This window comes from Batrachochytrium dendrobatidis, assembly GCF_000203795.2.
Source record: "Batrachochytrium dendrobatidis JAM81 unplaced genomic scaffold BATDEscaffold_8, whole genome shotgun sequence".
NCBI classification, from domain to species: Eukaryota; Fungi; Chytridiomycota; class Chytridiomycetes; order Rhizophydiales; genus Batrachochytrium; species Batrachochytrium dendrobatidis.
In genome coordinates, this window is record NW_006281106.1 from 843,682 (window position 1) to 857,120 (window position 13,439).

At 39.0% G+C, this 13,439-nt stretch overlaps 5 protein-coding genes across 5 annotated transcripts; 4 read left to right on the plus strand and 1 right to left on the minus strand.

Annotated features, from left to right (window-relative positions):
* Positions 1–10: 10 nt before the first annotated feature.
* Positions 11–881, plus strand: BATDEDRAFT_33408 (uncharacterized protein; the record flags this gene model as incomplete). The annotated part of the gene is made up of 2 exons (XM_006679906.1): positions 11–226; positions 297–881. Coding segments are annotated over exons 1-2 (762 nt in total), but the record flags the coding sequence as incomplete, so codon positions are not given.
* Positions 882–1,888: 1,007 nt separating this feature from the next.
* On the plus strand, positions 1,889–3,172 carry BATDEDRAFT_12290 (uncharacterized protein; the record flags this gene model as incomplete). The annotated part of the gene is made up of 4 exons (XM_006679726.1): positions 1,889–2,076; positions 2,148–2,554; positions 2,646–2,884; positions 2,966–3,172. The coding sequence occupies 4 exons, from the start codon at positions 1,889–1,891 to the stop codon at positions 3,170–3,172; spliced, it is 1,041 nt and encodes a 346-aa protein (XP_006679789.1).
* A 280-nt stretch (positions 3,173–3,452) lies between these two features.
* BATDEDRAFT_35440 (tryptophan synthase TRP5) lies at positions 3,453–6,628 on the plus strand (the record flags this gene model as incomplete). The annotated part of the gene is made up of 11 exons (XM_006679938.1): positions 3,453–3,500; positions 3,743–3,850; positions 3,950–4,005; positions 4,068–4,300; positions 4,364–4,653; positions 4,723–4,844; positions 4,917–5,009; positions 5,109–5,799; positions 5,896–6,222; positions 6,286–6,373; positions 6,506–6,628. The coding sequence occupies 11 exons, from the start codon at positions 3,455–3,457 to the stop codon at positions 6,552–6,554; spliced, it is 2,103 nt and encodes a 700-aa protein (XP_006680001.1). The 3' UTR covers positions 6,555–6,628.
* A 58-nt stretch (positions 6,629–6,686) lies between these two features.
* Positions 6,687–10,645, minus strand: BATDEDRAFT_25952 (uncharacterized protein; the record flags this gene model as incomplete). Its single annotated transcript, XM_006679855.1, has 15 exons — positions 6,687–6,818; positions 6,889–6,999; positions 7,108–7,188; positions 7,247–7,309; positions 7,381–7,640; positions 7,735–7,939; positions 8,016–8,151; positions 8,228–8,682; positions 8,786–8,880; positions 8,965–9,411; positions 9,481–9,661; positions 9,718–9,798; positions 9,873–9,943; positions 10,016–10,077; positions 10,224–10,645. 15 exons carry the CDS (start codon positions 10,643–10,645, stop codon positions 6,687–6,689), a joined length of 2,802 nt encoding a protein of 933 aa, XP_006679918.1.
* A 1,415-nt stretch (positions 10,646–12,060) lies between these two features.
* On the plus strand, positions 12,061–13,098 carry BATDEDRAFT_89614 (DNA-directed RNA polymerase I core subunit RPA12; the record flags this gene model as incomplete). Its single annotated transcript, XM_006680024.1, has 4 exons — positions 12,061–12,196; positions 12,472–12,599; positions 12,687–12,796; positions 12,864–13,098. The coding sequence occupies 4 exons, from the start codon at positions 12,061–12,063 to the stop codon at positions 12,886–12,888; spliced, it is 399 nt and encodes a 132-aa protein (XP_006680087.1). The 3' UTR covers positions 12,889–13,098.
* Between the last annotated feature and the right edge of the window lie 341 nt (positions 13,099–13,439).

Here is a 13,439-nt window from a genome sequence, read left to right on the forward strand (position 1 = left end):
AATTGCAACACGATTTTAGTTCCATCGACTCTTCTGGGTTCTATTTCAATGGTTGCTGTGATTATGAGTGTAGGAGATGTGGAGGAGGGCGAAATCAGTGACTCTTCTCTCCTTGCTGCTGTTACTGATACTATGACTATTCCTGCTGTTACTGATACTACTACTACTAGTGCGGATATGAATACTGAACCAACATTCCCAGTTGGTCTGCCTTCTGGAGTTGCTGGTAAGCTGCTATACAGCGAATGTCATGTTTGTGTCTATCACTTATTCATCCTGTAAACATGTGTGAGCAGATAATAGTGTCATGGAAGATGCTATCGAGCATCATATGAAAAGGCAGCGTAGTGCTAGTCCAACATGCAGTTATACAAGCAGCAACAGATACAGTCATTATGAAACTGACAAAAAATATGATGTTGCTCATGACAAGAACCTCCACAGTCCAGCAGAAGACGTTTCTGGTCATGAGGAGTCGTATGGATCTCGTCCCTCGGACCGTTCCCATCGTGGAGACAAAGTAAGTCGCTCTGACAAACCCTATAGCTCTCGAGACACTGAGTCTCGCAGCAGACACTCTTTTAGTCGTCATGAAGGTAGCAGACATAGATCTCGCTCAAGGGACCGTAGTAGTCGCACACGGGACTCTTCGAGACATCGCAGCAGTCGTCATCGTTCAAGTCGGAATAGAGAGCATGATAGGCATAGAGAGTCTCATAGGGATCGGGATAGACCTTCCGACCGCTGTCGTGACAGAGACGACGCATACAGTCCAGATAAATATCAGGACAGGTCGTCTCGTCCCAACACTCTTCGTCTCGAACCTGGTATGCCTAGTATTTTACTTATTCAAGTTGGTTTAGTCTTTCAACTAATTCTTGGTATTGCATTTGGATTGACATCTTGATCCATATATTCTGTAGCTGAAGAGAAATCTCGCACTGTTTCCAACGAGAAGCCACAGTCTGGAGAGACTTTTGCAGTAGATTCAAAAGTAAGTTCTCCAAAAATCAAAGGCGCTACTCCCATGGAGGAAATAACTTGTACAGAAACATCATTTGCTGTTGATGAAGTAGAGGAAGATTTTGTGTTTGGAGTCAAAGAAGTTGATGAAGACGAGCTTATTGAGCAGCGTCGAAAGCGTCGTCAAGCCATTTTAGAAAAGTTTGCTGCTTTGCAACAAGAATCTACTCCAACTACTCCTGCTACTGTATCGATCGTTTCAGTTAATGTAACTCCCTCTTCCACTACCGAAGGTATGTTTTTATTTGGTAAACTTTGAGTCGGTCTATTCAACCACTAATGCGTGTTTGCAATTTTCTTTAAAATCCCGATTGCATCTAAATTCATTTTAAACATTAGAGTCTCCTATTCATTTAGCCAAGGTAGATAATGGTGTTGTTGACAAGAGTGAGAGTACTTTGAATAGTGCAACCTCCCGCACTGTTGATTCTACAGATGAAACGTTGCTGGATACAGACGAGGTTGGTATTTCTGCTGCAGATTATGATCCAAATGCAGATAGAGCTCAAGACGAGCAGCGCAATACTCAGCGTCATGAACATCTGAATCATCGTACACGAGCTGATGACAGTTTAGACTCCAATGGTCTTGGCAAAAATAAGACTGCTTCTCGTGTTGGTCAAGCCAATTACACATACATGTGTAAAGATGACGACATATTTGCAGATGATGATATGTTTGCTTCCGAGGATGACATGTTTTCCAATAGTCCTACAAAGGACAGTACCAAGGCAACTGGAGGACATGTACGTTTTTTCATGTGGCGAATCGACGAGCATCGTTTTTTGTAGTCTTTGAGCTAACATGTAGAGTCTGAACCGTGTAGATTCTGGATCTTGCTCCAGTCGTTCGTCATGCCAATCCTATGTTGGTAGATAATTGGGACGATCCAGAAGGATACTATCGAATTATTCTAGGTGAACAACTTGATGGTCGCTATCATGTGTATGCCAATCTTGGTAAGGGTGTGTTTAGTGCTGTAGTCAAAGCTCGGGATTCTGAAGATGGCGACAGAGATGTTGCTATTAAACTGATTCGCAATAATGATGTCATGTAAGTGTTTAAGCTTTGAGATGTCCATATTGGATACCAGTCTTACGTTTTGGGGTTGATGTTTTAATCAGGTACAAGGCGGGACTAAAGGAGCTTTCTACTTTAAAGAAACTTGCAGAAGCCGATCCAGATGATAAAAAGCATGTGGTCCGGTTACTGCGACATTTTGAACACAAGAATCATTTGTGTCTGGTATTCGAGTCTCTCAGTATGAATTTGCGTGACGTTTTGAAAAAGTTTGGTAAAGATGTTGGTATCAATATCAAAGCTGTCCGTATTTATGCACAACAACTATTCTTATCCCTCTCGCTATTGAAAAAGTGCAATATTTTGCATAGCGATATTAAACCAGATAATATTTTGGTCACGGAAAACAAATCTGCGCTTAAATTATGCGATCTTGGATCTGCATCTGATATTTCCGAGAATGAGATTACACCTTATCTAGTCAGTCGATTTTATCGTGCTCCAGAAATTAGTAAGTCGGTAACTCTTTTTGCCAGGGCATTTTATTTTTTGATTGTTGCAACAAATACCACATACTCAGATTTACATTTTAAATAAAACAGTGCTAGGACTCACATACGATTATGCACTGGATATATGGTCCATTGGCTGCACACTCTATGAAATGTCGACAGGAAAGATTTTGTTTCCAGGTCGCAGTAACAATCATATGCTGAGATTGATTATGGATCTCAAGGGCAAATTTCCTCACAAGATGCTCCGCCGTGGCCAATTTACTTGCGAGCATTTCGACGATAGTCTAAATTTTTTACAGCAAGAGACTGACAAGATTTCAGGAAAGGTGTGTATTTTTGATTGAAAATTTGGGTATTTGTTTCAACATATTAAATTCATTGGCACGGAATGATGTGTTGCATTATAGGATGTTGTCAAGACAGTTACTTTGATCAAGCCAGTAAAGGAACTCAAGCAGCGACTTCTTGTTGGTGTGAACAAACTTCCCGAAGACGAACAGTGGCTTATGAACCAGTTTGTTGATTTGCTTGATCGCATGTTGCATTTAAGTCCTGAACGCAGATTGACAGTAAAGGAAGCACTTACTCATCCATTTATTTCTGGATCTAAATGAATCCGTCCTGCGCTCGTTACTTTGGAAATATCCAAATGCGAGTTTCATTTACCCTGTTTATGCAGCACACAACTTGGCTGCTTTAAATGTCGATCAGGTCCATATGTTTCTAATGTGCGATCTGTAGCAAGTTTCGATATCAATTATTTAAATAAAAATGGATTGTACAATGAGTTGGTATAATGCAAGTGGTGAAGAGCTTGATGACCAGACAGTAATATTCAGGGCTGACATTCGATTGTTTTATTTTTTGGCTTTGTAATCAAGAATCGACCGATAGCCATGGCAGCACATCTGACACAAGTGTTTGCTACTGCCAAACAAGAAAGTATGTTGCATTCCAGCTAGATTGTTCAATGACAGAGTTTTGAGTCCTGGCTGGAATGCATGGCTGCAGTCATTCCAAACGATTCCACTAGAAATGCTGTCAAACGTTCATGATTGAATAAACACATGGAATCATGCTGACTGGACTGTATTCCAGTTGCAGTCAATATGACTTGATATTCTAGTATTGGTTTGTAGCTAACTCCAATGGATCTTGATCAATGCTGGCATGTATGACTATAGAACGACCTGCGTTTGTAGCTTATGTGACAGCTGGGTTTCCTGAAAAAGAAGACACTGTAGATATTCTACTAGGCTTGCAAGCTGGTGGTGCAGATATCATTGAACTGGGTAAGTGTTGTTTGGCTGATGATTCTTGGCTAGACTGTTTTGAAACCTCTTTTAATCAGACTCATCTGATCATCGCATAATATTCGATCGTATTGTCAGGCGTTCCATTTTCTGATCCCATTGCAGATGGTCCCACAATTCAAGACTCCAGCTTTGTATGTTGAGTGCAGTCTATGTTTGTAGTATGTGTGCATGCTAATCTGAATATGTCGAGTAGATTGCACTGCAGCATGGCATTGATATTCCTGCTTGTCTAAATTATGTGAAACAAGCTCGTGCAAGAGGACTGTGTGTTCCAGTCGTGTTCATGGGCTATTACAATCCATTTCTCAACTATGGCGAGCAAAAACTAATGAAGGATTGCAAGGAAGTCGGTGTTGATGGATTTATTGTGGTAGATTTGCCTCCAGAAGAAGCCGTGCGATTTTGCGATTTAACTTTTGAGCAAGGGCAAGTTGTTGATTGGATTCAACTTTGTAAATATAATTGTCAAGACTAATCTGGACATTCCAGGCTGAGTTATATTCCACTTATCGCGCCATCGACTACTGAGGCTCGCATACAGCGTCTTGCAAATATGGCGAGTAGTTTTATCTATGTGGTCAGCACTCTGGGTGTCACAGGTGCCAGAGAAAGTGTAAACAGCGATCTTCCTGGTCTTGTTTCTCGGATAAAACAGTATACGGATCTTCCTCTGGCTGTTGGATTCGGTGTTTCCAGCCGTGACCAATTTGTGCAAGTGGGTCTACATTCTGAAGGTGTTGTTATTGGATCAAAGATTATTACAGTTATCAAACAAGCTGGTAAGTTGGTGGCTGGAAAACCATCGTGTCTTTTACTTTACTGAATTTGTGGTCATGTAATGTTTCTAGAAAAAGGACAACGAGCTGCTGCTGTTCAGGCATTTGCACAGGATATCACTCGGCGTGAAAATGTTGTTGGATCATACTATCAAACTTTACCTACTACAGATGCTGTGAAAAAAAATATCGATGTTAGTCTGGATTTCTTGACTGTAATTTGGATTCATGAATTGGTGCTAATCGTGCCCCACGTATTTTATTAGCAATTGACTCATGCTCTTCCACCTCGCTTTGGTGAATTTGGAGGGCAGTATGCTCCAGAGGCACTGGTTGATTGTTTAGATGAAATTGAAACTGTAAGAGCATGTTTTTTGTATGTTAAAGCGGTTTTTGTTTTTATCATGGTGATATAACTATGAATGCACTTTGCCACGCTTCACAATGCTATATAATAGGCTTTTGATGTTGCAATGAAGGACCCAGCTTTCTGGAAAGAGTTTCAATCTTACTACCCGTACATGAATCGTCCATCATCGCTTCATCTTGCAGAGAGGCTTACTGAAGAGTGTGGTGGTGCACAAATTTGGCTTAAACGTGAAGATTTAAATCATACCGGCTCTCACAAGATCAACAATGCACTTGGTCAGGCTTTGCTTGCCAAGCGACTGGGAAAGCGTAGAATCATTGCTGAAACTGGTGCTGGACAGCACGGTGTTGCTACTGCTACTGTTTGTGCCAAGTTTGGTCTTGAATGCGTTATTTATATGGGTGCTGAGGATGTGCGTCGCCAGGCACTCAACGTATTTCGAATCCGTCTTCTTGGTGCCAAGGTCATTCCAGTCAAATCTGGATCTCAAACTCTCAAGGATGCAATCAATGAAGCTTTACGTGATTGGGTCACCAATGTTAGCACAACCCATTATTTGATTGGATCTGCAATTGGACCGCATCCTTTCCCTACTATTGTGCGCGAATTTCAGTCAGTGATAGGACGTGAAACCCGTGAGCAAATGCTCTCATTGACCAACAAACTCCCTGACGCAGTCATTGCCTGTGTAGGCGGTGGTTCAAATGCGATTGGAATGTTCCACCCATTCATCAATGACTCCAGTGTCAAAATGATTGGTGTTGAAGCCGGTGGAAGTGGTAAGTTGATCACAATCAACTTTGCTCAATGTGGTTCGAGTCGTGATGGTTGATTTTTTGATTCCATATTCACATGCTCAATGTATTTTAATCTAGGTATTGAATCTGGGTATCACTCTGCTACTCTCACCAAAGGTCGACCTGGCGTGCTTCATGGTACCAAGACCTATTTGATGCAAGATGAAAATGGCCAGATTCTTGAAACCCATAGTATCAGTGCTGGGTTGGATTATCCAGGTGTTGGACCTGAGCATGCCTGGCTCAAAGATTCCGGTCGCGCTCAATACGTTGTTGCCACGGATGCGGATGCCATGATCGGTCTGCGTAAGATTTCTCAAAGTGAGGGGATTCTTCCTGCTTTGGAATCGGCTCATGCTGTTTCCAAGGCGTTAGAAATTGCTGCCACCATGCCCAAAGACTCGAGTAAGTTTTAGATATTGGATGACCTGTGAGCCGTTTTAGTTGATAACTGAGTATTCTTTGTAGATATTGTTATTTGTGTTAGTGGACGTGGAGACAAGGATGTCGTGTCGGTTGCAGAGTCACTGCCTAAACTGGGTCCTCAAATTGGATGGTAGGTGTATAGATTTAAAAGAATGTGGTGTTTAAATAGCATCAATATTCGATTTATTACAAGTACTGAGGATAACCTAGATAGAGTGAAAGCAAATAATTAATGTACTGAAATCCTTGAATGCTTATATAGGGACCTAAGATTTGAAGGAAGTAAATCCGACATCAACCCCGCGCATTAAATGTGGTAGAACTATTGTGAAGCAATCGCAAACAAGACATTTCAAGTAAATGAAGCAATTCAATGCGTCAAATCAAACAGTATATAGTGATGAAGAATATGAAATATGTTAGCAAAATAGCGGTACAAGTCTTTATAGTAGCTTCTTGGCCATCAAACAATCACACATCAAGGTTACCTCGTTGAAATTAAGTCGAGTGCCAAGAAGTTTAAGATTCTGATCCGGATGATCGGAAAGCCTGGACAAGAGAGTTTTGACCTGAGTCTAGACAAGCATTATAAACAGCTATTGAGGATTTTGAGCAATCCAAACAAAACCTCGAGCAACAACTTACCTGGAACAAATCGATAGTGTCATGGAGCTTACCACGAGCAATGTCGATTCTGGCTGTTGAAGGAAGTGTACAAGTTTCATTCAACGATTTGGGCTGTAGTCCATACTCTGTCTAAATAATCAACAGTCCCGGTATTGAAACAACGAAATCATTACACAAAATCCTCAAGTATTATTAGGTGGAATGCTACAAACCAAAACAGTATAAGCTTCCACATACCTCCATCTGAAATTGATATGCCGAGTGGATTTGATCGTTTTGATGTCGCTGTTCATCAGCTGCAAGACTAAATATGCTTTCCTGTAAATATAAAAAGGTTAACTCCAGTCAAAACATCAATTGCTTTAGCAAAGTATACCTGCACTTTGCCAAATGCCAAAACCGTATCAAATATTTTGAATAGTTTTTTGGAAATAGTAGTCTATATAATTGGGTAATATATACAACTATTCAATGGTTAGAGTCCTATTCAACACAAGATCAAAATGACACTATTGGATCAATTGGCAAAATGATAAAACTCGCCTGGCCAGGAAGGGCAGCCAATAATCCCTTCATTGCAATTGAGTTGAGGTATTTGTTATGCGCAGCAATTAATAGATCCAAATCACCAGATTTTCCCTTGATGTAATTTACAAGTTCGTTCCATGAGCATTCAATCACTTCAAAAAAGATGTAATGCTGAAGTTGGTTTATAAAGTGAATCATTTCTGACTGAAGCGCAAAACATTGCTGAATGTCCTTGGAAAACACTAGCATATTTGTTGAATACAACGAGATGTAAAAGTGCAAAGATGTCAATGTATATACTTGAAGCGTGATGTCACTACAAATTAAACTACTTACTTTGAACAGATCGCAAGGTTTGCATTTCCGACGTGTGTTGGCGCCAACTCGAGGACAAAGAGTGTTCTATTCGCTTCAAACGCCAAAGAAATGTAAATAGTTTGAGGTAGGTATGCATTGTTTGCTGCGTCAAAATTGTATTGATTGGTGAATCGACTTGATAGTCCAGTGCAAACACATCCCAACCAAAATCGCCTTCAGTTGCCTTTATGATAGATTGCACAAATGTGAATATTGGCATATTAGGAAAAAGTAGTGGTTGAAATCAATAAGCGGGTTACCTCCAACAGTCGCACATCCAAGCGCCTCAATATATCTGAATCAAAATACCGGGCATTTGAAGAGCGAATGGCTGTTTCTAGAGTTCCAGTGAGATTGTGGAGATAAAGCGAGCTTGCTGGTTTAGATAGAGATGACCTAAGAATTATATGCAGGGGATTTATATATGAACTATAGATGGGCATTCACCGAAAATATCAAAAACTACACATACCCAAGAGAATCTAGCAAGCACTGTACAAAATCACCCTGACCAAGAAGAACAAATCGCTTGAGTGCCTGTAAATGCTCCATTAATTTGAATTTTTCAAACAAGACGGTCAAAAGATGGCTACTACTTGTCTGATAGGCTCTGTCAATCGAATATTCCAACTTCTTCAAATCGCCATATTGTAGGTCAGAAGACTGCTGGGACCATAGTATAAATGCGCTTTGATCTGAACAACTATGCCGAACAAAATTGAGTGATTTTCCAATTAGAAATATTTTTTTTGCGAGCGCCTTGCTAATGAATCCTGGAACCAGATTGTGGTTAAGCATGTATTTGGATCTCCATAAATTGTTGTTATCTGCTGCCAAATCTACAGAAACAAAAAAATCATTAAAGGGATCTTCCAATTCGCCTTCGTAAATCCAGCGCTTCAACATAATGTAGAACGGACGCGAGATCTTGACAAATAACAAAGTGGTTGCAATAAAATAGTGTCAGCGTACCATACCAAAAAGTTGGTGTACTTTCAAATACAATACACTAAATTAAACATTGCATTACCTCTACAAGCAAGCGGCGAACGTATTCATGTACTGATGGATCTCCGTGGATTACATATGTATGAATTGTTGAAATAAGAGATCCGCCTTTACAGTCTGTTCAGATTCAATAGACAGTAAATGACGTGTATTAATGATTAGCGAAACATCATTTTTCAACATTGCCATTTGAATACATACCTTGGCAAACCTCTATCAATGAGCTCAAAATACGTAGTTTTTGAAGTGGTTTTTGAATCAAGATATATAAACGTCTCAGGGTAAGTCCATCTGAAAAAAACGATTCTTTTAAAGTCACACTTGAATCTAGCTGATTTTCAAAAACCGCAATCATTTTGTAGTAGTCCATGAGTTCAGCTTGAATGGTAGCATAAAAACTCTGTTCATACAGTCCAGCAGATGAAGAGGATTGAGAAGCTTTAATGTGATGGTTGATTTTCCGATAAATCCAGCCAGCTTCGCATGGTTTTTGAATGAGATCGCGAGTAGGTCTTGGAAGAGATATATTTGGATCCACAATAAATGCGTCTGCTTCCGTGCTATATTTGATATATTTGCCATCAACTCCTTGGAAAACAAACAGCATATCATGAATAAGCATCGACTCAGATATGCGTGGGTTTTGGGCTAAATATATAAATGTTGTTTAGCCATCAACCGTATCTATACTAACAAGACACTTGCCAGTATGCATACCATCTTCAACATAAGGCGGAATGTAGTAAGAGTTGAATACGCTGGCTCTCGGGATACGTTGTTCAGGAGAATATGGTTTAGCATTAGATTCTGGCTCTGGAGTAACTGTAGAAAATTTCTTGGCGGGCTTGGCATTTTCTATCAAAGGCAAACCAAGACGTATTCCAGTAGTACCAGTAATCTAATGAATAGGGTTAATACTGTTGGCTTTAATCTATTCAGATCCGACCTGCTTACAATACTGTCTACGCTATTATCACCACTATCGGATAGACTCAACAGAAAACAAAGAGTCGCCCATCGGCGCCTTAAAATTGACTAGATATATTCGAATTATCAGATAAGCGTGTCTACAATTTAGCAGGCATACACATCAAGTAAAACATATATACCTTTTCAGAAAGCTTTGCCAAAAGATTGCTAAGCCGAAGAGCCTTTTCGCTCGAGTGGTCATTTCGGGTTACTAAATAAGTAAATATTTAAACAAGTCAATTGCGAATTCAATAGCCAAGTGATATCCAAGTATCAAACTAACAATGTTTCTGCATTTGCGCCGAAATATGGCCTTCGTCCGACACAATTGAAGCCGATATCCGACTAAATTTCACAAGCAATGCATTAGCCAATCCATCGACAAAACACTATTAGCAACTACATAATTTCTAAAACTAGCTGCAATGTAAAGCAATCAAATTTTTTGGATAGTTTTGGATCGTAGCTCATGATCTGATACTTTAGATTACCTTCCAAGAATACGCATACAGTACTCGAACATTTTGCACAGATGGGTATCAGATGCAGCCGGCTTGGTGATTGTAGGTGTTTTTTTGTCCTTTACTGTGTCTACAATGATTTTTGATTTAGGAGATAAATAGAGAGCTACTAGCTGATAGACAGATTTTGCAACAGGCGAAGTGCCAATATCTAAAGTAAACTTGGCTTTAAAAATAGTTTCATTTGGGATTGAAGCTGCAGAGTCCATTTGAGAATAACCATTTCCCGAGTTTATAGTAGCACTCGTATGATTCGTCGATAATGGCATAGTAGATGTAACTGATGTCTGTAGATTTGATTGTCCGAATGTTTGACGAAATGGTCTGTCGGATGCAACAGTTGATTGTGTAGATTGGCTGTGAATGTTATCTTCTCCCAGCATATATGTCATGCTCCAAAAGTCAGTTCAGCTAAATGATATTTACTGATGGTAGTTGACCGATGCACTATTCTCCGACAAATAGCACTGATAATTGATGGTCAAACTAATTATTCAAGAAATTCCTAGCTGTTTGAAGATCGTCTACGCTCTTATGTGATAGTGTCAAACCATTCCAATACATCGATTGCACTATTCATACAGCATGTCTGAGCCAATGCATATTTCAAAGGTATTCGATCCACTTGTTTTGCTTGGTTATGCCATACTTGCACCTTATTAGATTTCTAATGTACATTTTGACCATTGGCTTCAGTCTATCTGGATTGGCTTTCATGTTTGTCAATTGGGAAACTAACTATGCTCTCCGTAATCTGTTTTGGATTATTCAACTGTATACAGATGGAAGAGGAATTAAAAATATTGCTAAACAAGTAAATTGAATGCATTGTATTTGACACTGTTAATCGTTACTTTTTCCACGGCCATCTGATTCGCATTCTCTCAAATGTGTAGTTCAATGGAAGATATCTTGGCAATAGTTATATGCGACAAGGACGGTGTTATCCTTCTCAAAGGCAAGTCTTCAACTCAATATTTTGCTTTACGAGATTAACAATTGTATTTACAATCGCATATGACCATTTCAACTCAGCTACCAGACCCAATTTTCCAGAACATGCTCTTGAACCTGCATTCACTGCATCATTTATATTGACGAGCGATCAGGTGAATAACGCACCTTTAAACTATCAAAACCAGGATTTAGCTTGTATGTGGATCTAAACCAAATTCATTGATACTCTGTAGATGATGAAAGCAGGATTTGGAAAGACAACACAGATCATTAGCGCATCGGGACAATATTGCACTATACAGTGGGGTGTAGCATCGCTTTTTCTGACACTTTTTGCAACACAGAATGCCAATATGGGTATGATTTCACTTCAAAACATTGAATCGAGTTGATTGTGTCTATGCTGGATATTGATAACATTCAATAGCTGACAAGTGCTGGCTATTTTTAGGCATGATGATAGATATTGGAAAGGACTTGCACTCGTATGTTCAAAATGTTTCAGACTCGTGCGATTCGTGTCGATAAACTTGGCATTCTATTTTGTGCAAATCATTCAGCTGTCATCTAACTACCTATTCATCACATATTCTGGTCATTCTTGGTTTTTGCTTCGTCTTGTGAATGAAATCCACCATTTTAATCCCTATAACCTATTTTTAAATACTTGATTTTACACCAATGTAGTTTATTTAAAAACATATTGTATGGATTGAACACAACAGTCTTGTATATAAAATTTGCATAGAAATCGCATCAACTCATCAATACTGACAAGTATTTCATTTTACATGAATACGGCTGTAAATTTTCAATTTGCTCAATTCATCAACTTTTAAAAATATTTACAATGACAACATCTAGTGCCAAAAAGCCTCTACATTCGCTAGTGTTTTGCAAAGAATGTGGTTCACTGCTGGACCCTCCTAATGATATTGAAGACTATGTTGTTTGCCATTGCTGCGCTACAGTGGTGGATGCAAAAGGTTTGTTTAAACCTGATTGCATACAACTGAGTCGACATTAAATAATCAGGTTTTATAACTCCACATTTGATTTAAACCCCACTACTATCATGAACATCCAATTTGGATCAGAAAACTTGGTATTGAACAAAAGAGTACAGGAGGATTGTCGACTGATTGGATAGCACTTGCTTAAACGATCTTTGTTTTGTCTGCCTTCAATTTTTTATAATACCAAATGATATTTCAATGTTTTTACTAATTCAATGCTCAATTTTGACTGTTGATGAGTTTAGAATTTGAATTACGCCCAGTTGTTACAGTCAGCAAACAGGCAACATTTCCCGACAAACCAAAGCCAATTGTAGATCCATCGGATGATAATAACGATCGGACGAATGCACATTTAAGAGACGGTGCAACGGTGTGTATCAAATATTTAAAACCATATGTTCAAGTGTATTGAAATGATGAATGCTTATCAGTAATCCTGAATTTATTGAAATATTAGATTCAAGAAAAGTGCCCCAAATGCGATGCTCCAGAAATGGTTTTCCATACTGCTCAATTGCGTTCTGCTGATGAAGGACAAACTGTTTTCTATAGCTGCGTTGTTTGCGGGTATGTATCGATTGTTGACGTGTACGTTTGAGATGGACCGTGAATGAAACTAACTGGCTTTCTACAGTTACAAGTACTCAATCAACTCTTGAGCGGATCCATTGGAAACGTGCAGTACAATAATGGTTTTTGTTTTCAATGTGGTCAAGATTCACAGCTGTATTCGCGTAAAATGGAACTTGTACTCGTCCTGCAATAGTTTGCTTTGGAATCAGAAATGCTTAAATATTCGTTGCAGTTTTTGACTAGAAATTGACTACCTGTTTAATAAACACATTGTCCATCATATGATGTTCTCAATTAAACTCTACAAACTCATCTTTGTATTCTAAAACCCGGACACATTCGCGTTATAGTTCAATCAATATTGCAACGGTTGTTTTCATGCCAATTGCCAAGAGACGGTCAAATAAAAAGTTTAAAAGACACAATAGTGTCCAGTAAATTTGACAGTCATGCCATGAGTCTGACTGTTTATTATGTACTTTGACTTTTATCCAGTACTTCATTTTACATCAACACAGTTGTATATCAACTACCAGCTATTTTGAACCTTTCTGTGAAAATATATACGCTTTGATTAAATTGTACAAAAATGCATTATTGTATTTTAAAGTATATAATGTAAAAGTATACTTATATA